General features: G+C 34.8%; 1 protein-coding gene across 1 annotated transcript in view; it reads left to right on the forward strand.

The window, feature by feature from the left end:
• Positions 1–25,695, forward strand: part of tmem8b (transmembrane protein 8B) — a 67,373-nt gene extending 41,678 nt beyond the window's left edge. The window contains exons 11-13 of the mRNA XM_015375587.1: positions 5,138–5,284; positions 16,694–16,810; positions 23,433–25,695. Coding sequence (XP_015231073.1) covers positions 5,138–5,284; positions 16,694–16,810; positions 23,433–23,771 — 603 coding nt within the window. The 3' untranslated portion in view covers positions 23,772–25,695. The remainder of the gene's footprint in view (positions 1–5,137; positions 5,285–16,693; positions 16,811–23,432) is intronic.
• Positions 25,696–26,867: the final 1,172 nt, after the last annotated feature.

Genomic DNA, 26,867 nt, shown 5'->3' on the forward strand with positions numbered 1-26,867 from the left:
ATATGAAATGCCTCCTCCAACTTTCATTGAGTAAAATAACAAGATGTTCATTTTTAAACAATAAATTTAACCTTCTGGTTTGAATTGTATTTACTGCATTCTATTTAAATCTGATAACCAGGAAGCTTCATTGCTTATTTATATTCAACTATTTTTTAACAACACCTAAGAAGCAAAGTCATTTGATGTCAGTGTGGAGATTAAACTCATCATGATAGAATGTGCTCTTAGGATGTTTGTGTTTGGATGTACATAATCATGATGCATGCAGGTAATTTCACACAGTTCCTGACGAAGGACTCATGCTGCTTAACTGATTGACGCCAAATGGTAGTCTGGAACAAAGGCAGTGATTACAACTATGTTTTTCAAGCGCTTATGGTGGTAAAGCAAACATAAATTGAAGTCAGAAAAGTTTTTTTTTTTTAATTAAGGCTAAATTTTAGCAGTTTAGTATCCAGGTTGTGCCCATAAAAATGTACAAACTGCTTATTCTGCAATTGACTGTTTTGAGCATCTGGTACCCTAGCTGCTAACAAAGGAATGCCTGGTCTGAGCATTAATAACAGTATTCTAAGCAAGGACCCTGCTAGAGAAGCATGGCAGGTTTCAATTATCTTGGTAGGATGCATACTAAAGTTAACTGCTGTTACAGCATTGTTTGGAGTCAGCCATGGTACCGAAGCACAAGTTCCATATAGGAAAGAAAAATCAGAGACGAGAGCAGCCCATAGAAAGTACTCCACAGGAACGACACCCCTTTCAGAGACATAGACAGGGGCTTTGCAGGCTAACAAAAGAAGCCAAACGACACCCAAGGGGTGGACCCGTTTGTCCGTTACAATTTGCATGTTTTCTAAACAAAAACATGGGCTTGTTGGGCTACTGTACATAGCCTCAAACTCAATGCTATTTCTGATATTTCGAACTGAAAAAGCTTCCCGGATGGGAAGTGAAACGTCTTCAAACTTGGAAACAAAGTCCAGTGGATTGTTTTTTACCTTTTTTGGAACTCCTCAGGAAGACCGATTCCTCACTCTGTCAGCACTTCAGAACCCCAGGCAGTCTTCTATAGATCTGCAATCAAAGTTTGCTGGATGTCCGATGGCTCTCTAATAGACTGAACACACCTGTTCTCATAGAACATTTTCTTTTAAAATCCATCTGTTGAAATAAAACATAATATGGCTGGGTAATTAATCAATATTAATATATATGTTGCGATGGACACCTCATCAATATCAATATAAAATATGTCTGATGAAATTTTCAGTAATTCCCCTGACCTCTGATCCAGAAACAATGCGTTATTCTGAGTACAGGCAGGGGAAAGGCTTTTGTCTCTAAACCTCTCAAAGCAAAAAATCTAAATACAGTTGCTGGCCAAGTAGTTCCATATTTAAAGGTCAAAGGTTATGTTTAAGTACACTTAAGGTTACACTTTGATTTGGGGTTTTGTCCCCTGCTCCTCATTTCAAATAATTAAATAATCAATATTCATCAGTATTGTCTAATATGAAAGGCTTATATCATGATGCAGTTTTTAGCTGTATCGCACAGCCCTACATGTTATCTATTTTTATAGAATAGTATTTTATTTTCAAATTGTTTGGTCAAGCATTTTTTTATTCTAAAAGTCTTTCTGTATGGGTCAGGAAGATTTCCATTTTCAGCTTGAAATCAATTTTATGTACTGCAGCAAACAGATGAGTCCTTCTGAGGTCAGTAGAGTGGCCATCCAGAGCAGATTGTACTGTGCTGAAATATACTTGGGGTTCTCAGTCTCACTTTTAAGGTAAAATAAATGCTGTTAAGCCCCAAATTATTTTCTCCCACTGGCTCATTTTGAGTTAAAATTAATTGAGCCAAAATGTTTTATTTTCTAAAATGAGACAAGCATCCCCCAAAGGTAATGAAACACTGAAAAAATTGATAGAAGCCTCACCTCATAAAAGTATTTACGTATTTTAAATAATTTAATGCTGTCACCACACAGTTTGATGTATTTTGTTCAGATAGTTTGCGGTAGACCAATGAGAAATAATAAATGTCAGTATAATTCTCAATATTCAACTTATTGAATAGAGAATCCTCAGACACTCGCCTTGAGTTCAAAGATCTTTAGAGAGTAGGATGTACAAGTTATAACAGTTGATAGTCGAACCAGATAAACTTAAAAAAAAAAAAAAAAATCGTGAATGAATCCTCTTTTATTGTACATCCCATTGTCCCAGTTCAAAGACACCATCATCTTGGTATAAACATTGAAACAGCAAAACAACTTATCCTTGAAGGCATTCAAGGATAAGTTCCTTCTTATCTCAGTAGCAGATAGCTCAACTGTATTGAAAAGGTCAGCTAGTGACGAGTCGGACTTTATTCTTATGATTGAATGATACAAAATATCTCATAATTTCCCTCCTGTTTTATCAAGAATAATTGTCTTATGATCCCTTCACGTGCAACATGACCTCCCTAGAGCAGATCACTGTGTTTTTGTACAGTGTGTATTATGGGAGGAGGTGACCCGATCCCCCTGCTGTCCTTTGGTGATGACTCTATTGGACTGTTCATCATAGATGAATTACATGTTGGAGGAGGACATGTAGAAAAGAAAAAAAAAAGTCTTATGAGGAGTCTGAAAAAAAAATCTCTTACATCTTCATAAAGCCGCCCTATTTCACTTCTTTTCAATTTTCATAATAAGGTTTACAGTGAAATCAGTCATGCATCCTGTGTCTTTAAATGTCTGTCATCTTATCATGCAGGATCGGTCTTTTGTTCATAAGGATGTTTTGTGATCAGGACATATTGTGTAACAGAAATGTATGGTGTGTGTGTAATACTGCTGAGACCTGGTAAAATGCAGGATGTTAAAAAAAAAAAACCTTTGAAAATAAGAAATATAATCAACATTAAGATCTTGAGCACAATTACACCATTACATAACCCTTGTCCATGGCATCCCTTAATGCTGTCAGGTTCACAACGTCATGTGTAATAACACCTCCATCGGCATCATTTAGAGGTATAAATGAACAGCACAATATGCATACCACCATTACCAGCCGTGAGCTGATGAAGACCCATTCGGTTTCTATGGGGACTTCTCTGACACCTCTTATTTACTTCTTGCAAAGTTCATATTAGTTATAGCAGTAGTCATGTTTTTTACTCCCAGCCCCATCTTCTTCAGTCCAATCCAAGGGAACAGACTTGACTTTCTGGCCTGTGGCCCACTGTTGATGGTTTTTAGTAAAAACCTTTCCAAAAACTAAATCATATGGTGCATGCAGCCCTCTCTTCATGGGCTGTTACAACATAACAGTCAGTCAGCAGAACCTTTTCACAGCTGCCAGTCCAATCACTGGGAAGTGATACACAGATGTTATGTCCCATATTTGGAACAGTGAAATAAGGTTTGTGTGCTGCTGCTAGAGGAGCTCGACATGGAATGAAGGGCTCAATGAGAGTTGGAGACTTCACCTAGGTATTGAGCATCTTTAGGCAAAGCTGTTAGCACTTACATTGTTGTAGGCAGACATGTGGACTGGACAAAAAGTGTGTTTTTATTTTCTCCTGTATCAAATTAATTTACTTCTTTTTCTTTGCTTGTTCATGAGTTAGCAGGACAAGTCACTCTACAACTTACTTTGGAGTTCCATTTATTAACTACTAACTTATTTTGGTTTTCATGTGTGAAGTGACAAAATGAAAAATGGCATTCCATGTTTTTACAAAAAAAGATTTGCAGTTCTGGCTTTTTTTTTATCATTCCAACTATGATAATCCTACACAAATTCATGCAGCAAGTTAGTTCTGAAATTCAACTAGATAAAAGCCTCAGTTGTGTTAGGGGACATGCTAGTAAACAAACAGCATTATTTCAGAACAATGAACTCTGCAGACAGATGGAAGATATGTAAATTCTATAGGAAGGTTTGTTATAGTATAGGACAACTTCCGAATTACCAAGGAGCGGCTGTCCTAGAATTGGCCATAAGGCCCTTTGTTAGTCTGAAGAGTTTCAGAGATGCACAGCTTCCACAAAAACATCTATGGACTCAAATGTTAGTCATGCTGCATGACTGAGAGGAGCCCATCCAACAGAATGAGTCATGCACTCTACAAAACAAATGATTATGGAAGAGTAAAAAAGGAAGAAGATGGCTTTTGTGCACAGAATACCAAGCCACGTAGACATCAGCTCAAGCAGGTGAAAAAAATGAACTAAAATACAGTTTCTAAATGGTGGGAAATTATTGCTTAAAATATGTGATTTGTGGTTCTACAAAGTACTAACTGTTAGTTACCTGATACAAAGGCATATCATATTTTTTTTTTTCAGATTTTATCTGTAAAGATAGTTTGAAATAGTTTTTATTTGTAATATTTCGATTCACTTCCTCATGAAGCACGACTTTTGTTAGTTTGTCACATTGATTCCCTGCCAGATGCAGTTAAGTTTATGATTTTACATGACAAAATTGTATACAACTGTTGAAGAACAACACTTTTAAATAGTTCTGTAAAGTTTCCAACCGAAGGGTTTCTTTTTAGAAATGGAAAGTAATCCAATTATACCATTCAAAACCTTTCAAACAAGGTTAAAAAACCTATTTGATTAGGGTTGGCTTCAACTTTTTTTAAACTAATCAAAATATTGTTGATTTCATTCTGTTTTATATTTTCTGTTTTATTCTGTCTATTTTTTACTCACTTTTATTTATCATTTCACTGCAATGCACTTTGTTGTCTTTTCCTATATTTTTTTCATGTAATGCAGTTTGAATATTTGGTTGCTAAGATGTGCTAAAACAAAGAAATAAGCCTTTTCTTGCAATGTTGATACTCTTAAGAAATTAATCTCAAAAGCTGTGAAATTACAGTAAAAGCTCCTCACAAAAATGTAAGTGTCGCACATAACTTAACAGGGCTTCTAAAAAAGTTGTTTTTCAAATTACCTTTAGAGAACTGTTGATTTCTTTATCATCCTGTGAAAATTGAGTGTGCAAATTAAATGTTGGGTCTATAAAGAGAAATAAAATACATCCATCTCTGATGTCATGCTCTTTAAACTGCACTGAAAACATAAATCAAAAGCCAACTGTAATGACTGCCTTTTTCCTTCCTGCAGTTTTACCATGCATGTGACCAACCTGGTATTGTGGTGTTTTGCATCATGGAGTACGACGTCCTGCAGTTTTGTGACTTCCTTGGGTCACTTATGTCAGTGTGGGTCACAGTCATTGCCATGGCAAGGCTAAAATCTATCATCAAACAGGTATGTTTTACTCTATTTCAATTTATCAGTGATTGTAACAAACTAATTGCATGGGGAAACAGCTTCTCATTAAACAATTAAGACATTTTTTAAATTATAATATATACATGTGCTATCAAATTGGGAAGTTTGTTTTTGCTATAACATAACCAGATCTCTATTAAAGATACATCCCAGTATTATTATTATTATTTTTTTGATAGAATGATTTATACATATTTTTAAAGCAATTTGATTAAACTGAAGTGAGATGACATGGGGTGAATACCCCGGCTCAATTAGAAGTCAATAATGGCATATTTAGTTTTTTTTTCTTTTTGTTTTATTTTTACTCACTCAATTTTTAAGGAGTGCATTTTAAAAAAATGTATACATCCATCAAAATCTTTTCTCAAGTAGTCTCAACACAGTTAGCAAGTCTAAGTTCACTACAGTCCATACATAAACTGGATGACTACAATACTCTTGGTAATCTTAACATTTTATCCACCTCATATAGCCTCAACAAATTCCTTCCTTACTTATTTCTTCTTCATATATACATTTATGTCAATTCCCATACACACTCATATGTTTTTCTTTTAACAAAAGGAAAACAAAACCAAAAAAAAAAACAATACCTAAATAAATAAAAAACAAAAAAAAAAACACAATACCGATGAATGAAGGTTGATTTTGTTACCTTACAAAATCAGATCTCTCTGGTGATACAAATTGCTCCCAGTTTTTCAAATTTTTCTTAAACTTGCCCCAATTCTAATCTAAAGGAAAGCGTTGGCTAGTTTTGTTTTCTATTAATCATATGTATGTTTGTTTAAATTAAGAATTCTTAAGAGTTTAAATTTGTACAAACAGACAAAGTTGGTTTGTCATATACCACTATTATTGATGGGAAGCTTGGCTCTTCAACGAGTGGCTCCCAAACAACTATATATTAATTATTACCTGTAACCATCTTATTTTAGCTTAAGTTGGCAAATACTAATGTTAAAAATAGATTGATTTGCATTCACTGTTTTAATTGGAAGGTTTATACTTGCCTAATTGTATGTATTTGTTCTGTTATGAAAGAAGCTACTTGCTTTTTTTTGTAATAATTTTTATTTTTTGTTTCATTTTATTTAACGCAAAAACAGATGAAAGAATCACTGCATAAAGATTAATTGAATAGAAACAAGACAGAAACAGAAGCAAAATCTTCCAGACTATCAAGTCTACCCCCCTCTCTGTTTTCGTATAGTTGTACGACTTCATATTCTATGCTGTCATTCAAAACAGAGTGGAGTGACTGAGAAATGAACATTAAAATTTCAAAAAGTGGGGAGTCTGTTCTCAGAGCATAACCCACCATTAACCATGATAGAGTTACAAACCCAGAAATGTTGACCAGTTTAACTGTTTGGTATAGAAAGCACCCTTTGACCCAGGTGATTGGTTTTCTTTGTTCGTCGTTGCAAGCTTAATCGCATAATATCTTTCAGCAATAAGCAGTATCTTTAATACAAAATGTTTTTCAAAGATATGCGTTTGAATATCCAAGGTGTTTTTGCTCCTATAATTAATATAAAAATCTGACCCAACAGGATGTTGCATTAAATGGGCTCTGGGTATTATTAACAGACAGGGCACACAATTACAAAAATGACTCTGGCACCATAAATTGCTCTAAGACCGGTAAAACCTTCATAAGTGAAAAACCATAAAAGGCCATTTATTACCCTGTAATCAGCAAACTAAAAATGTAGAAAAACAGTTTTAACTTCTTCCATCAATCAGCACTGCTTCTACTCCTCCAAAGCCTGTCCATCAACCGGATATTAACTGTAGCAGTGATTTGAAATATTGTGAAAGTGATTATGTGATATCATCAGCAGCATCGGACAACCTTTAGTGCAATTTTGTCAGAGTAACATGACAGGGCAAGACAAGTCTATATGTATAGCAATATCCAGAAGAGTTCAAGGGTTTAAACAAAAAACACACAGATAAAAGACTCTCACTAAAAATGGGAAATACAGTTATCACATTAAAACAAACATTACATTGTAAAAAATATATATATAGAATGCCCCATTTATAGCAAATAACTAGATAAGACAGGATCAAAATGATTAGATTACATTGAACTTAACCCTTTCGTAGATTTAGCAGTAAACATTAATATTTCTAGTCCTTATTTAAGAGAAGCAACAATCTTTGCAGATCTCATGTTTTCTGAGGTTTGTTCCAGAACAGAGCAGCCTAGAAACTAAATAGTTCCTCCTAATGTTTATTTGACACACACAGACAGGGATAGGGAACATTTCATCCAACGTCCCCAAGTGGGCTGACTATTTTTCCATATTTTGTATACTCAGCTGGCTTCATTTTAATAAATACCTTTTTTCTTGTAAATTTTTAACCTTTCATTCTTAAATATAAATAAGAAATACTATTTGCTTCAGTTTTATGGTAAAATAGCTACAGTATACAATATAACAAAATCCTTTTTATGTTGGGGAAATAAAAACTCAAAGGTTGCTGATCCCTGCTTTACAGGGTTGATTTTATATGTCTTTGGTTTTAGCACTGCTTAATGAGTGCATTTTGATCCTTTTTTCTGCTGATGCTTTATGTATTTTCCCTTCGTATAACAAAAAGCATAAAATAGTCTTAATACTTTTTATTCAAAAAAGAAAAAACATAAATGTTCTGACTGCCTTCACACATTTAATTGTTCTAGTATACATTTTTATAATCATATCATACAACAAGCATATAAAATAAAAAAAATCAGTAGTTTTTTTGTTGTTGTTTTTTTTTACAGTGTCCTGTCTGGCAATGTGGCAATAAGAATAATTGTCTTGATGCCAAAAAGAGCCCAACAGATTTTACTTTCACAAGTGTGGCAGTATGGCAATTGCCATATTGCTCCACTTGTTTCATGCATATAAATTGCTTTGTTATAATTATGCAGGGAGTTTTACAGTTTATATTGACACTGCAATGTAAATAGAGCAGAAAAACAGAAGAATAAAAGGAAAAAAGAAAAAAAAGAGAAAAGATGAAAGAAACAAGAGATAGAAAGGCGACAATGACAAAACATTTTCAATCTGTAGTTTTTTAAGTTGAACTTTTATACACTTTTATAAACTTTTTACACAACAAAATAATTTTTTATCATATTTGTTTGATAATTAAAATGTACTCTCCTATAGCCATCTAATGATAAGCATTAATAAAAAGAAATGTATGCATCATAAAATCAAATAAAAACAATCTTCGCTTTTATGATTTTCAAAATTATATAAATCTCTTTTTATATAGATAGATAGATAGATAGATGTACTTTATTTATCCCAAGCTGGGAAATTGCAGTGCAGTGTATATGTATTTTGCATTGTGATTGAGCAGATACATCAAACAACATTTTAACTGAATACAGCAGGTTTCCTTTTGGATGAAAGGTATGAACTTTTCTTTAAAGGTAGAAACAATGGTATACTTTAAAATACTCAATTATGCATTTCACAATATAGTCTTTAGGTCATTAGAATACAAATAATAACTAGCATCATTCTTATATAATTATTTATTTTACAGATAGATTAAAGCAAAAATGTTTGAATATAATAGATTTATTCCTTTTTATTTTAGAGCTACACATATATAACAGAGCGTGCATAATGTAGCTGGCTATCTGTAATAGCTGGTTTGAACAATAAAGATCAGGCCTACCAAACGTTACTGTCAAAGGTTTATTATCACCAGAGGCTTTAAAAAATATAGGTTTTGTTATTGCTAAAGGAGCTAGAGGCAGGATGAGAAAATGAGACTCATGAGTGTAAAGATATGTGGGTGGGCTGATTGGTTTTGGGTTTTAACACTTAATGTTCCATTAGCATTATAAAAACTGGACATGCATGTTTATTCTTTCACCATTCCTGCGATCACAATTCCTGGAAATGTGTTGGAGCGTTTTTATAACTTGCCGACAGGCTGCCTGAAACAACTGTGATCACTGTGACATTTCTTAATCATTTCATTTCATTTAAATTCCATGAAATTATATGAAAATGCAGAATATTATGTTGCTTAACATTATTTGGATAATGTGTACTCTACTCCAGCATTACTTTTATTTGATTATGCAAATATGCAGATTTCAGTTTAAAATTAAAGAACATTCACCTGATCTTATAAGCGTAAATTGCAATCAGGTGTTTACTGTATTGTAAAAGAAAAGCATTTTATTATGATCACTCAATGTATTTTGAAAGGTTGCTAAACATGTCCAGGTATTTAGACATCTGTAATAAGACCTGTTTGTATCACAATATATGCCATGCTGATGTTCTTTTGCAGTTTTTGATATGTCAGGGGTGATGAGGCAAAGAAAAAAGCCAGAACAAAGAGAGATTAGAGGTCTCCAGAGCAGTGTATAAACAAATCTCACATATGCCTTGGTTCTTGGATATAAATTAAAAGATCAGTGGCTTTAGAAATTGTGAAGTGTGGCACTAAATTCTCTGCTTGTTGACATATGGTAGAGAATAAACACTAACAGGTGCACCTTCTCCCTGGGTCACCCCCTGGCTGCATACCAATATTGAGCAGTCGGAGGGGAAAGTGTGTGAGTGTAAATGTGTGTCCCTGTCTATAAATGAGACAGAGAAGCGCGGGGGTGGGGTTGTGTGAGCGAGGGAGAGTATGAACATCTGCTGTCCTCTTGGGTTTTCATTTTTTGCTTAGTTCTGCAGTATGCGGCCACTAATCAAATCGCACATGTCAGGACTGGCAAGAGGAAGCGTGCACGCTTGTGTACTTGAACAGAGTGAATGCGTGGGTAGGTGTGTGTGTTTATAAATGTCTAGGACCACTGCAGCCGTAAAGGGTAAAGGACCTTGCATTTTCTTAATGTATCTATGTGTGTGCTTCTCAAATAAGACGCGCAAAACCTTAAAAGTTCCCACAAATTAAGGTGCAGAATACTTTACTAGTCTGTAAACAAAAAGATATCTTAGTCATTTCTTAATCACAGTCTGCTAAAGGTTACTAGTCAGCATCATTAATTTCAAGGTAAATAATGTTAATCTTTTGAATTTTGAAGTCACGAAAAGCTAATTTTGATTGCAATATTTGCTGACCTTTTGTTTCATCGGTGCATCAATATTGAATAATTATAGACAATTAACCACATGATCTGATCTTTATCATTCTGTGTCCATCATGTCTTTTTATTGCCCCACTTCCAGTTCTGTAATTGACTACTAGAGTACTGTGCAAAAGTTTTCCACCACTCCTTGTTTCTTCAAGGTAAACTTATTAAGACGCTTTGCTGGTAGTAGCCATTTAATTAAAGGCATATGGAGTTTTGGCCTAGTGGTTAGAGCAGAGCGCTTGTGCTCTGAGAAGGTTGTAAGTACCCCGTTTGATCCCCACAGCCTCCACTCTGGGTCTTTGAGCAAGACCCTTAACTCCACACTGCTTGCCGGGCGCCTCACAATTGTAGCCCACTGCTTCCCAAGGGAATGGGTTAAATGCAGAGATTGAATTTTCCCATTGCTGGACAATAAAGAGATATACAAAAACTTTTCCAGGTTGAACAATGTGGCTTTTTATAAAAGAAGGAAACAAATGAAAAAAGCACCTAACATAGGGCCTTTAAAAAAAATTATTCTTTTAACTTTTGTGAAGTAGGAAATGTTCTTTGGCATTCCTTCTTCAATCATTTTGAGAAGAACTATTACATTTCTTTAATTGGTTGGTTAAAACAACATTTAAGATAACTTTATTGTATTCAAGTTGTTTCATTCTTTTAGAGCGTGGGAGGAATCTTCATAACTTCTCTAAATGAAAGGATTAGATCTTTTTATATGTATCTCTTTAATTTTCACAATGTTTGTTTAAATGCTGATATTGCAAATCCATTTTTTTAACCAATGAAAATCCAGCCTTCACACCATGTCAATTGAGTTATGGAATTTGTTACTAACAGAAATTTTTGAATTCAATTTTTACGCAAATTATGTACAAGATGTTTTTAAGTATGATAGATGAAGATCCCCTGAGTAATCTACTCCTTTAAAAAATATGTTTCCTTACAGCAGAACACCTGCAGATTATACAAAAATTAATTTGATGCATCAGTTGTTAAACTGAGTACAAAACATTCCCATGATAGGTTGTTATTAAATCTACCCTGAGACTGATGGCTTCTTATTATTCTCGAAAACAACAAAACACAGGAAAGGCAAAGCAGTGAAACAATCTTAACCTGATTTAAAAGAAAACACTATAATCAATTCAATCAAATTTTAGGTGGCCAGCAAATTAAAAAACAGCCACAATAGAAATACATTTTTTGGACAGGTATTAGCAAAAGATTTTCTGAAAACACTGGAAAAACTTAATTTTCTTTGAGGCAGGACGCTAAGAAATCGCCTAGACATCTTTGATCACATGCAGAAAAAGGTTCAATTTCTTAGAAAATTTACTGCATAGTTGATTATGAGAATAATATCTCTTGATTGGAAGGAAAAATTAGCTTTACAAAACATTTTATAAAAAACATCCTTCTGACATTTCTCTGCTGCAGTTCTTAAAGCGCTGAACAAATCAGTTGAATTATATAAGCAACCAATAATAGAAACAGATCAAAAGAGCATGCAAAACCAATAACATTACAGCAGCGACCTACTAAAGGTTACACACACAAGGTGTCCAAGATTATTAAATTCTTAATTAGCTCCATGAACCTACTTTTAATAAATAATGTATTAAACCTGAAACATGTGCTGTCTGTGTTCCCACTTATTAAATTCTCACCGTCTTTTGAACATGTTTCATCCAGCAGGGCAGTCTGCTGTAGTGCTGTGATTTCATGTATTTTATATAAATATACATACATCAGCACATATTAATGTAGATTGCAAAGCAAGAATATGCTGATAAAAATAGACCAACTCTGGAGAGGACAGGAGTTTGTGTTAGTTCTTCTGTTACAGTGACGGATAATGATTCATTACAGTAAAAAAAAAAAAAAAAAAAAAACTTGCTTTGGAGCATCAGTGTATACAGGCTTATGTATACAATGTTTGCATTTTTAGGGGCCTCTGTATGATCTGAAACCACAGTATGACTGATGATCAGGCTGCACAGAGTCCTCAGGCTACACCGCACCGTTCCTCTTCTCTTTGTCTGTGTCAATTAGTCCTTTTCTCCTACAGGCAGGTCATCCCCTACCAGCTTCGAACTCCCTGGTTTCTCTTCACATTGCACACAGACTGAAGTCTTTCTGAAGCCTGTGTATACAATGTATTGATTTTACCCCCCACTCTGACTTTATCTCCTTCATATCCTGTGGCTTTACAGTATTTTAAAATGGGATTTGGAAAAAATAAATAGCATATGCCAGCTATAGCATTATTATTCTATTCCTACTTTTAATATAGTAACTTTTACTCTTAGAGTCTTATGTATTTTATTCAATGTTCCTGGCAATTACATAAAAAGCTGTGATTTGACTACAGTGTAGTAGAAGTACCCTAAAGACATTTTTTTCACTGGTACATAAAAATGTTAATTTACTTATCTACTGTACTTATTTTTCACATTATGTTAGTTAAAATCAGTTTTGGATGTAATATGGTCTAGCCGTTTACCAAAGTTACCGCAACAGGACCCTAAACACAAGAATATAAACATATAAATAATGGATGGAGAATGATTAAAGTATTATGCTAAATACCAAAAATGAAACCATAAAGGAAAATGTATTTAAAAGCTTACATACCTGCACCGTTAAAATGAATCTCATATTCTGTTTTTTTCCCAGAGTTTACTAAGGACACAACTTTTACATTTGATTATTTTTTCATAGAACCTGGTCAAATACTCTGACTATAGCTTCATCTGTAGTGTCACTATTTGTCCACTACAACGAAAAGTTACTCCGCCATATTTGGTTATATCTATTTAAGTTTAAATATTGAAGTACTCACTTTAAAATACTTAAGTATTCAAAAGTACATGTGTTTTAAATTACTTAAGTATTCAAAAACACTGATTTACTTTCTAATCTCATTACATGTCTGTATGATTTTCAGAGTAATTTTAAAGAACCTTGTAACTTTCAGAAACCACCTGATGTACTGCTGCGCAAAACAACTGCTACAAATTCTACACCACCTGTAAAGAACTTTAAATGCCACAAAAACAAATATGGAAAGCTTTTTTAATTGATATTTCTTAGGAGCTTTTAAATACACGCCATTTCCCTTTTTTTTTTTTACCATGTTTAATTTGCATTTCAAGAGAAAAAAACAGCAACAACAGATTACAGAGCTAAGCTGAGCCAAAAGGAACAAGGAACTACTAGTTTCCTCAAAATGTAGTGGAGTAGAGAGTTATGAGTACTCCCCCCGAAAAAATACTCAATTAAAGTAAATATACTAAAAAAATTTCTTAAGTACAGTAATCTTGTAAATATACTTTGTTACTTTCCACCACTGCTTATTGTATTCCATATCTGTGTTTTGCAATTTTTCTTTTTATTTGTTTATAAACTGCAGTGTTCAGGGTTTTTACAAGCAGTGGGACAATATTGTGCATATGCAAAATGAATAAACAATAATATAATGAAGCAAAGCAACCCCAAAAACCAGGGTTATTTTTAACAGCATCATCTGCAGGTTGATCATGATGTGGGGCTCTGCTTTGCATTTCGATAGACAGCTGGCAAGGCCTTTAGGAATCATGTCTTTTAACCTTTTTTTTTTTTTTTTTTTTACTTTCCATAATTTGACCCAGCCAATTCAGGACATTTGGTTAATTTGTGAGACACTGGGACATAAGTGAGAAATGCGGACATCTGGTCCTCCATGCATAATGGGAACCTTTACATGGCAAGTGGGACAAAATAAAAACGCTTTGGAGCTTACAGAGTCAGAACTAGTTTCCCTTAAAAGAAAATCAACTGAATGCAAATGTTTAACATAATATTTTATTCAACAACCGACTAAAAATCGAAATATATGCTAAAATACAGTTTACAGTAAGAAACCTCTAGCTTTTTGTAGCCACTACTATAATCAGTAAAGGTGCAATGTGTTTTTAACAGCGTGCTCTCTACTACAAACATGATATTTAAATATAATGCATGCATTTCCATTTGGATTGAGGTTTCTTTACCCATTCTAAAGCCAATATTGATGTGTCTTTGGAATCATTGTTCTCTTGAACATCCAATTGTGTTAACTTTTCAAACATTAAGCTGATTAATGGTTGAGGTAACAGTTTAAGCCAGTTTGAGTTCTATGATTCTTCAATAAGTAGTTTGCCATTTACTGCTTCTGTTAACAGTTAACAGACACCATGATGCTTCCACACCATGCTTGACAGTTTGTGCAGTATTCTTAGGTTTCACTGCTTAAAACAAAAGTTATTTCAGTTAAACACTTAAGATGTTGTCTCATCTGACCTTATAACTGTTCTCCAGAAAGTAAATGATTATTCCTATATGGTTAGCTTCAGATTCCAAATGTCCATATATAACAGTTGTTTCAGTGTGGATTATTTCACATCTGTTTAGATTTTATAAAAGGCTTCTGGCTCAGAGATTTCTGCATTGCTCTCTGTAATTTGAATCACCTTTCCTTTCACCCTTAACCAACTATTGTAGTCAGACATTTTGGGAAATGTCTCTCAAACTCATCAAAGATTAAGACTCACAACGAACTGATTTTACTTCAGTTAAAGCCTTTTGACATTGAGCTTATCGGACTGTCCATTAAAATTGTAGTCTTTCTTTAAGGTCGTAGGGAAGTCATATTCAAAAGTTAAGTAATTCTAGCTTAAACATGTATATAAGAAAATTTATATTAAAAAAAAATCCTTTCTTAAAATCTGTGTTTTTTTTTCATTATCTTATGCAGGCCAGTTAATTATACGTCAGCTTGTACACCTAAATTCAGCCAATCACATATCAACGGTCATCTGTCAATCAAATTTTTTCGGTCCTAGCATGTTGATTCATATTTCACAGCTAATAGACGCAACGGTTAAAACAAGAAATAAGAACCATTAACTTTATCATTGAGTTAGACCCCAGTGTTCACGGGGATAAATGACTGCGTCTTCGCCAGGCGTTGAGCTAACAGATCTGGCAGCATTACGAGGCAAGGGCTCAAACATGTACGGCTGTAAGCCTTCTACTTTACACCAAACCAAGCTTCTGCCGCCCTGGCGTCCTCTTCCACAACATCTCCTTAGCCACTTTCCTCCTCTAAATAAAAAATGTATGACGAAGGAGACTCATCCACGACCTCCGACACAAAAAGTCTCCTCCTCGCATGTTTCAGCTGTTCATAGCGTTCCTTGACAGTGTCATTTCTAAGTGCTACTTGGTCCCAATGTATTTTCCCATTGGGAACCTACTAGCACTAAGTTGCTAACTGGTTAGCAAGATGTTTCAGACAAACCAGCCACAGCCGAAATTGCATGCGAACCTTCCGCCACAACAATCCCGCCCCCTTGATAAACGACCAATCACGTTCACTTTATTCACTCGTTTAAAGTCGGGCATCACTCGGGAGAATTCGGAAATGCAGCGGTTGGAACAGCTGCTTCCATACAACTTTAAAAACTTCGGGATCATATCATGAGCCCATTTAGGTGGCTTTTAGAATTTCTGGGAAAAAAAAAGGATTTAGATATTCATCCAGAATATCTTGATCTTGTCATTGGTTGCGAACAGTATGGTCTCTCTGCAATTAAATAAATAACTCAAACTTTTGTATCTTATCCTCTTTATTTGACATCACTTAAGTTATATGATTTTAGGTTTTTTCCGAACCAAAAGAAGAAGAAAGTACAGGTATTATTAAGAGAATCAAATTAGCAGCATTTATAAGGGCTATTTTAACCGCAAGTGCAGATAAATACTCCATGAATACAGACGTCTACCTCACTTGGTATCTGCATTTTTAGCAAGAAATGTATATGGAGCCATAATGATAGAACAAATTATCCCCTCAGATTTCTTTATTTTTTCAAAGTTTTAATAAATGAATGGCCTTTACTAGTCTCTGAGCAAAAACATTGGTAAAAATGGCAAAATATCTCAAATTCTATATCCTTTTACCTGTGATGCACTGTAATGCAGTGTAGTGGAGTTTTGCTTCTCTTATGTATTTTTACAGTATACACTGACAGAGGAGGAAAAAAAAATCAGTTATAGCAATTTTGTCGCCCAAATTACAAAAAAATTACTTTTCAGACAAATCAATAACAGAAGGACTGTGCTGTTCCCTCACTACACAATTATCCATGTATTTATTGGTGATGTGATGATTTGGACAGTGTTTATGGAGGATAGGTATTGATCTGTGTGTGTGGGTTCTTTTTTCTCTTTCTTTTTTTATTGCGAAGGTGCTGTATCTGCTGGGGGCGATGTCTCTGTCAATGGCTCTGCAGCTGGACCGTCACGGTCTGTGGAACCTGCTGGGACCTAGCCTGTTTGCACTGGGCATAATGGCTGTGGCATGGGTAAGGGTTGTTTTTCTTATTTGTACAGCTCTGTTAAGAGCATATCTTGTTGAATTGTTAATTTCCCTATCACAATTTATTGTACTTGGGAGGATACTAAAAACATCAAATAGCGGATTGTGTCTTTTTTTAAATATTGTAAAAGCTGCACCAAACTAATGCAATAATCCTATCATGGGTAATTATTTATTAAAAAGAAACCAAGAAAGCCACAGTTTGAATCCTATCTTTCAGGTTAAACATTATCTGCTGATAAACTCACATTTTGTTCTGACTCTGGAGAGGAATTCCTAGGGGCTGCAAGACAATTATTTTAACACATCTGTGCTTAACATTCACAGCCGAGCGTGACAAAACGTGTCTTGTGCATCGTCCTTCCAATATTTCTTGTGCTAGAAGGTTTAAAAGCATTTAATCTGTCATGTTATCCAGCAAGGGCTAGAAAATGTGTATGGATAAAAACTAGAATTTCTAACTGACAGGGTTATTTTATATTGGTATAAGAGAGGCTTTAAAAGTTTTGCTGCCTGTGGGGTATTAGTCATGGATGGTAGTTCCATTATAACTCTACATGTACTTTCACTGACTCTTCGAGTCATAATGTGCTCCCTGAACTGAGAAGATAAAAATAACAGTCTTTCAGGGAGGCCCCTTGAAAAAATAGAGCCTTTAACATCATCCCCCCAAATCATAGTCTGAAAACAAGTTTGTTGCTTCCTTGAAAGGAAAAAAAAAATGTGTGTGGATAAAATGTGGGAGTTTTAATTTATTTCACTCTACGCATTTAAATCCTCCGAGCAAATGCTTGTGCTTGAGCTCAAGAAGGAGGTGGCATAATAATCCAAAACATGATGTTTAAGGTAATATCTGATATCCTATTGCCATCAAAACTTTAATTAATTAAGACATTTAAACTGAATACATGGATACAGTACAACCCCATGATGTAGTGAGTTCTAGTAGTGTAGTGAATCGGTCCTCTGATTGCCATCTAGGGGACCTGGGTTTGTATCCTGGTTGAAGCAGGAAAGGCCAAGTCACAATGATCTGCTGTGGTGACCCCTGAATAGGAGAACAGCCAAAAGAAAACAAACATACAGTACATAGAATAAAAGTATTTTTATTACAATTGTCTGTTCCTTAGCTGGCAACCCAGAACTCTGAACTCAATCTGAACTTCAAATATAATACAGGTTACTTAGCAACGTACATTAAGAAGTAGTAAGTCATATTTTTAAATATTATTATTTTATGCTCTAATAGAACCGATAGTGGAGGACGTTCCACACAAAGTTGGTAAATTACATCTTTACATAATTAGCATAATTGAGAATGTGCATGTAATTGTAATGAACTCTGCAGGGGGGAGAACCAATGCTGGGTGAGAGGCAAACATTAAGTAGATAACACCCTTAATATGCATAGTGCTATAAACGGATGGTTCCTGTTGATTTTTAAAGAAAATTAAAATTCAAACCCACTTTTGTTTTTCTCATTGTTTGACTGGCAAAAATAGGTCCTTAAGAACTGCAGATGTGTCATTTTAAAATTATTTTTTTCTTTTTGTTTGTTTACTTCTTTTAGATATTTTTTTTGTGGTTTTGCAGCTATATGAATATTTTATAAATTAAAATACTGTAACATTTTTCACTTGGTGAGAAAAAAAGTGAAATATTATTAAGAGTATGTGTGAGTAGGGGTGTATGGGTGTGTGTAACTGTCTAGCCATCAGAGTGAGGACCATTTTTCCAGTTTCACCATCAGACTGAGGACCAGTTGTTTCAAAGTGAGGACATTTTGCTGGTCCTCACATGCTATTTTGCAAACAGTTTGGTTTAGGGCTAAGGTGTCAATTGGATTAGGGTTACGATTAGGGTGATGTATGCATTGGTAATGGTTAGGTTTACGGTTAGTTTTAGGGTTAGGGCACAGAAAGGGTTGAAAATGACTAAAAATCAATGGAAGTCAATGAGAGTCAACACATGGTCTTCACTACGATGGCAGAACAGGTATTTGTGTGTGTGTGTCTAATCTTTAGTAGTTTAAATTCCATAACTGCACATTGTCAGCAGCTATTGACATGAACCTGGAGCAGTCTGATGGGTCGTCTCTGACCTTGAGGCTTCGCTGAAGTCAACAACTTAAGAAGAGACTGTTATGTTTGGGCCCTCGTGTTTAGCAAAACCTTTGTTTTAATTAAAAGGTACATTGATTTGAACTGCAAGTCGTATCAGTCCCATTCATCAGCTGATTTGGTGGATAAACTATTTATGAGTCCTCTGGGAGCACTTTCAAACGGCTAAGAACATTGTGAAGCACATACATATACAGTATTGAATTGAGTTAACTGCCGCATGATTTCAAATCCAAAGATTAAGTCTGTTCTTGTGGGGGAGCTTAATGGATTTGTAAACTGGGCCCCCTGTGAGTACTTTGGAATGAGCACCTGTTGCTCCTTAATAAAGCAACATGTGTATAAACTTGAAAGACACATGAGAAGTCACTATTCACCTTTGCAAACAGGTTGCTAGAGGTGTCTTAATACCTGCTGAATACTAGCTTACTAATTGGACAACACTGGATGTGTGCATGGTGCACCTACAGCATATCTATTTAGATGACAGAGCCAGAGATGTTGCTATGGAGTTGAGGAAAAACAAAAGCACATTATTGTTTTTTGTGGTGCACATACTGTACAAGTGTATACATAAATAATACTAGACACTGATTGTTGTCGTCTCAGATAAAGACTGAATCTAGGTGTTGGAAATTATTGTGGATAGTGCTATGTGTATAATTAATTTCTTTTCTATGTATTTCTGAATTTATATAACAAAAAATACTATTTTTGGAGAATTATTCCATTTTAGCCTAAGTTATAGATTGTAAAAATAGTTTCAAAGCTTGTTCCTATAAAACTTAAATTAATAATAACAGTAAAGTTAACTAAATTAGGTAAAGGTTGTTATTGTGACAAAAATGATATACAGCAAAGGCTTTAAAAGTACTGCTAAATGACTGATTTAAAACTGATTTAACCAGCACTGATTCCTCTTTACTTCTGCATTTCCTTAGGCTCTGGATGATTTCTAATTTAATTTTAGATATCCTCTTGTCATGTGTTATCTCAAAAATAAAAACTGCAAGGATTAGGTTTTTGTAGGCTATATGGTGACAAGTTCAGCTTAATGAAAGCCTAAACTCTGAGACAGCATTTCTTAACGCTTTCTGGCAAATCAGAACTCAAGACTACAGCAACTTTTATAGAAAAAAATATTAGATTCAGATCTGCAGCTAATGTTGCAGTTTTTAAGGATAAACCTGAGCATCTGCTTTGATTACTTGACAGTTAATAATTTATATGATGTTCAGCTGAGAATGCCTGCATTTCAACAGTCTTCCCTCAGCACAACGCCTCTCGGATTGAACCCCACACTCTCTCTACAAGAGCCCTTTCATTTTAGCTTGTCATGTTCCTGCAAAGCTTGGCATTCTGAATGCTCCCAGACACCACCAAATTAGATCAGTGAAGCGGAGGGCACCGAGCGTCTGCTGCTGCGTTGGGGTGTCATTAGCAGTAAGAGGAAGGGGAGCTGTTCCGATCAGTCAGTTCCAAAATATCCCGATTTTTCCAAACCAATTGAAGTCCCTGACTGGAGCGTTAAAAAGACTATCCCACTTTAGAATTGTTTTCTTTAACAAGAAAAATATGCATTGCTGGGGAGAAATGAAGTGCAAAGATACATTATACTCCTCACTTCACTTCTCACAGATTATTAGTCTTCAATCCAAACTTTAGTCTGCATAATAACTTAATCACCGCCATTTCCTACACAAGAATTTGTAATTATTTTTGCATCTAATGAAGAGCACACATTTCCCTTGATAATAGCGCAGTTCTTCATGGAAACATTTTCTGGAATATCTGTAAGAATTGCAAGTAATCAGCGTTTAGGAGCTGATGAAAATAGAGACGGAGTGAAATGAAATTGCTGAAGTGTTTTTGTGCCGCGATCGTGCCGCTTCTGGGAACAAATGGGCGCAATCTGTTGATTAAAACAGACAGAGGCAACATATCCAGTTACTGCCAAACAGAACATGAGCATAGATGACATGACAGATAAGGGACTGGCTAACAAGTGAAATCCATTTGCTGATAAGTCTAATACACTTGATGAGGCATGCAAACTCCTCAGAGTAACAAGTGAAGATTAATAAAAAGAAAACAACACACTCCCTCAGCTCCTCCAGTTAGAACCGGTTCTTAACTTACGATCCACTTTAATTATGTGTGAGTTCAAACTCCAATGACCTGTGTCTGCATCGACCACTTAATATTAATAGAAATACATAAGAGCATTAACGAGTCAATTATGCTTTGTTGTGTTTTGCTTTGATGTAGAAAGTCATCCACAATTATTAAAAGCCTGTGAAAGATGTGGAAGAAAAACATAAAATAAAAGTTTTTCATTGCAGTATAATAATCTCACACCAAATAAGTTTGATCATCTTAACCTTTTATGTGTGACATTTAAATTGGGAAAAGATATGTTTTTAACCATAATTCCTGGTTCTAAACTTATACAAATTATACAACTTATATAAATACAGTTTGCATCATTTTTTTTAAAAGTTGATTTAAGAGCTGATCTATTTTGTTTAATATTTAGTGATAAATCTTAAAATATTAACATGATGCAATGCCGAGGCTCCTCAAAATGGGAACATGCTGGAAGATGTATTGGTAAGTTTAGCAGAGATGGAATCAATGATGCCTTATTGATGTCAAATGTTTTATTGGGAGCAATTTTCTGTCCTACTGTACCATTACAACTTAAGGAGTTTCCCAACTCTGCCGGAGAAGTAAAAGTAATCATGAGCTTTTATTAGATGTAAACAACATAAAGTCGTTCAACTAAAAAAAACACCCAAGTTGAGTTTGACAAAAGATTAAAATGTTTAAAACTTTCTAATCCCCACTGTTAGGAATGGAGTAGCATACAGTGGATCTGCTTTTCAAAAATGTAAGGTATTATACATCCTTAGAATCACCAAAAACTGTTTGAATATTCTGGTTTCCTTTGCCAAAAAAATGATAAGGGGTCATCATTTTTTCTTTAACATGATAACGATAAAAACATTAGGTCCAATCATCATGGAACAGTTTACCAGACATGAAAGGAACTTCTATTCATGACCATTTCCGTCAAGCCTTTATTGCATAGAAAAAAAAAATAAGACAAACCACACAAAATATTGGCTTAGCTGAAAAGGAGAAGGCAGAGAGAGGTGCAAAATGAAATAAGGATTCCAGTCTTCTCCAATGAGATTTCACAAGCTTTAAGATAAGAGAAAAATGGTGTCCTATTTGGAGGAAGAGGATTGTACAAATTCTAACAACAAGATGGATGTCAATAATTCTACCAATGACAATTTTCTGAAAAGAAAAATAAATCCTCACGAAAGATTTCTGCTACTCACTCAGTATGTTTACTGAGAACAAAGTTGGCTCTCAGTAATATGTTTAGCATTCATTTTTGCTCCTGCAATAAAGACAACATTAATTATAAATCTCTTCTGTATGTTCATCCTTACTAAGTGCTACAACATTTGTGGCAAGTACTGCATTGCAATTTCTATACATTTTTGCATTTCAAAGTTTAATTAAATTAGAACAGATGTTCATATCAGAACAATTGACATTCCCTGCTTTGATTTGATCAGTTTCAATATATAATATAAAAAAGTTAAGAGTGTTTCCTCACTTCAGCTGCTTTTATTTGATTTTAAACAGCCAGCACAATGTCAAGGCTGCAATAACTGTTGTTACTTACAATATGGTACTGTGCCATTGGACAATAAAATAGGGCACTTCATGAAATATGTATGCCTTTGTAACAAAATGTTAACATTCTCACCTCTGATCTCATGATTTTCTTCCTTCTATTATCTATATTTGTTAACTCATTAAAGTAAATAGATAAGCAAAAATTCAGTTTGTGGCTGAAGAAAATGTCATCCTGCTTTCTGGTTAAAATAACTTCTGGAAGTCTATCTCAATCCTTCCTATGAGTTGTTTGAGGAGTTTACCTCAGGGAATTCTCAGCATGGTGGATGTGTACGAATGTTTAAGGTTATTCATAAATATTCTAGTTTTGCTTTAATAATAATAAAAAATAATAATACATTTTTTTTTTTTCCTGTGGTATATAATGGAATTCATATTTTAATCTATAATGTTGAGCTCACAGGTCCTGTTTCTGCAAAACATCAACAAACAATGTCCCTTACAGCTCAATACTTTACAGTTTTTATTTGGTTTTGGACCTAGATGGCTCTACTTTGTTTATTCCAGATAAATGTTCATTCTTTGGTCCAGATAATTCAAACATATTATTTTCCATGACATCATGTAGTGGATTGTTTGATCCAGATGTATTCTTTAGCAAATTATACAAAGAAATCTAGATTAAATGGCACAAATTTATGAATTCCTTCAGAAAGGAAGGAAGAAAGAACAGAAGGGAGTGAAGGAGGGAGGGGGGGAGGGATATGTCTCAACATGTTCTGTTTCTAACTCTACATGAAGTTTATGAAATTATTAATTTAATGTTTTTGTTAGACGGTGCGGACCATTCGCCGCAGGCGCTGTTACCCGCCCACCTGGAAGCGCTGGGTTTTCTTCCTGTTTCCCGGGACCATGATTGCCACATCAGCGGTGGCTCTGTACGCCTTCGTAGAGACAGAGGAGAACTACTTCTACATCCACAGCATCTGGCACATGCTGATTGCAGGGAGCGTCGGCTTCCTTTTACCGCCGCGTGCCAAGCCAGAGGTGGCCAAGGTGACCCCGCTGAAGCGTAAGCGGGGCTGCGGCTATCAGCTGTGTGTGAATGAACACGAGGAACTGGGCCTGGTTGACCCAGGCATCATAACTATCAACAGCATCTGTACCAGCTGATAACTCCCCATTCACAACTTTTTACCTTACAAACACTTCATTGCCTTCTTTTACTGCAGAAATTCACTCATGGAAATGAAGCCACAAAACTTTTAAAAAGGAGGAATGAAAAAAAAAAACAATGTAAATACTTAAATCCTAATGTGACACTAAAATTCCTTCTGTTGTAATGGTCATGGTAATGATATAATTATTATCTATAGCTAAAGTTCTGATGAATTGTGGGTATATAGTGACAAACTGTTGTTTGTGAATATGTATTTAAAGTCAAAGCTGAAACACTGCTGCTATCTGACGGTGACTGTAAATCTGCTTCTGTTGGTTATTTATTGCTGGTCTTGTGAGCAGGCTAAGGACTGAGGTGTGCGAGGGTGGGGGTCACAGGTGAACGGTGACACGGATGGACTTCTACAAACGGCACGGCTTTTGTGAAATCCTTTTAAGATTTATCTTTTGCACTGAGACACAAAATGTTAGTCTGTACATTTTTATAATACAACGGGCGTAAGAAATGTAAAACCTAGTTGTCATGTGGAATGTTAGATCGTCTTTTGCAAATGCAATGTATCACTTTTACATGAATGCGTTGATTTTTGTGGATAAAAAAACCCAAAGTTCTTGAAAGAAAAGAGGTTGTTATACTTAAAAGAACTGTTTTTTTTTTTTTTTTTAGTTAGGATAAAGTTGTATGGGGTACTTTTTAGTCAGTATCTTACCTGCAGTTGACAGCATTCTGAGTGACCTCAGTTTGGAGAATTAGAGACATTTTACCAAAAAGAGTTAATTCTTTACTAAGACTTTATCCATCAATTCTCGTTCCACATAAATGGAAATAGATTTGCTTCTTATCCTATCACACTATTGCACATTTACCTTGCATTCAGATTCTATGTGAAGTTATAATTTACTTTGTGTCAAAAAAACCCATTTCACAATTGTCACAATCCTGAGGTGCAATATATAAACAGCACATAATTACTACTGCTAAAAACAGTATATATATTCTATGCTAATGAAAGAGCAATGACAAGATAATTACCTTATCAAATCTCATATAATTTGATGCAGAGCCTGTCTGCTCTGAAAGTTAAATTGCCTCATCTCACTGTATGTTTTAGGGTCCTGCAATTGGACCAATTTTCTAATGACTTCATTGAACTTTTATCTAAATTATGTTGTCAATGATCCTATAAAGTATTAATCTTTCAGCCCAAGGTGGTAGTACATTTAACACCTTTCATTCCACTCCACGTGCAAATTTATGTAAAGGGGCATTTTACATGAGATACACACGACTTAAAATTTCACACAAAGCACTTTATTCACTTACATTTTACTCCAGCTAACTACTGGTTTTACAATTGTCAAATGTTACAGCAGCTGCTCAACTCTTGTGCACTGCTCTGATTGATCACTCTCCTGATGTACAAAAGTCAAAACAGCTGGATTTGATGGAATTCAGTAAAAATATCAAACGCTACTGCTTCAAAAAAAAAAGGCATGGTTTTATAGTGAGATAAAAAATTTTAACCCATTTGAGATCAAACGGCTTTTTTTCTGCAATGGTGTCCAAAGGGAGAATTTTGGTGCTAATTCATTCATGTTTTCAAAACTCATATCACCATGGAACCCAAATGTCCATTGTATTTATTGAAAATCAATTAACTTTTTGTGTTTCCTTTTCTAATAAAGAGCAATTAAAAAGATTAAATTGATGCTTAAATTTTTAAAATCAGGAAAACTTCTATTTATGAAATTTTCGAGTATATTTCAAGTTTTTTTAGATTATAACAAAACAAAAGAGGAGATATGATTTAATAATGTGTGCATTTTTGGTGCTAATGCTGGGCACACACTGCACCATAGGTGTTTTTAAGCTGTTTTTGGGGGTGCTGAAGCCACCCTAATTTGAAACAAAGCACCCCTAAAATATGAGTTGTTTTTTTAATACTGTATTGTGCTTTTTACAATAAAAAACAAACAAAAGTATTGTAAAAACTATACAGTATTTGGTTATTTAACCCCTTCAATTATGTTCTGGATCATCAGAAATAATAATAAACAAACAAAAAAACAAGTAAACAAGCCTGAGGGAGCTCCTTAACTAAAATGTTGACCAACGCTTTGAAGAAAACGCTGCATTCAGGTGTTTCTGAAATGTTCAGTCCTATTTCTGCACCGATTGATGGTGTGTTGGTGAAATGTTCATCAGCAAGATCCTCTAATGTTTTGAGGCTGGTTTGTTTGATTGTCTTTAAAGCCAAACTCAATATCAATATTTAAATTTACTGAATCATTAGCAAATCATTATCATTTTTTTCGGTTTCTAGTTATTTGAATTTACAATCCATATTATTATTGCCAGTCTAAAGAGAGAGCAGAGGAGCAAGGTATGTGCAAAATGAAAGGTCAGGGAAAAAAAGGTAAGAAAACAGACAGAATAGCAGCAGACCAAACAGCAGTTGGCAAAAAAAAAACCATTTCATTCATTTTACATACTGTATATCATGAAGGTAATTTTGGCACACAAAATAGAAAACTCATTTAAATAAAATTGATTTAAAGATTTCCATGAAATTAGTTGATTTAAACGCTTTAATTGGTTGGAATATTCTGCTAAAAAATGCTGCTTTTTGCTTTACTTGTTAGGTTTTTGGCACATGTCTCAGATACGATGCATTAGTGAATGATGGAGTCAACCATTAGCAAAACGCACTGAAAAAGGTTAAAAAATATGCGAAAAAAACTGTTAAATTAATCTTGTCTAGCCAGACAGCTCTCTGGGAGCTCAGGGCCCCTAAACCTCAGATTCTAGAATGTCCCCCGCACTGTACAATATTATTAATTGGTACACGCAGCTACAGCTCAAACTGCGATGAAACCACAGGGTTTAAAAGTTCACAGCCCAAGATGTTTGTTCCCACACTATGGGGGCCCTGTACGTCCAAAAACCACAGGTCAGACTCAGCGCTGAGAGATGGCGCTGGTCGGACTCCTCAATCTGGAGGAAGAAGAAGAAGAACTCCCTTGTTTGCACATTTGCAGTGCTTAGGTTCCGGTAAATCGGCTCGTAGCTCTGATTCAACAGCAGGATTT

Source organism: Cyprinodon variegatus, unplaced genomic scaffold (genome assembly GCF_000732505.1).
Source record: "Cyprinodon variegatus isolate N-32 unplaced genomic scaffold, C_variegatus-1.0 Scaffold121, whole genome shotgun sequence".
NCBI classification, from domain to species: Eukaryota; Metazoa; Chordata; class Actinopteri; order Cyprinodontiformes; family Cyprinodontidae; genus Cyprinodon; species Cyprinodon variegatus.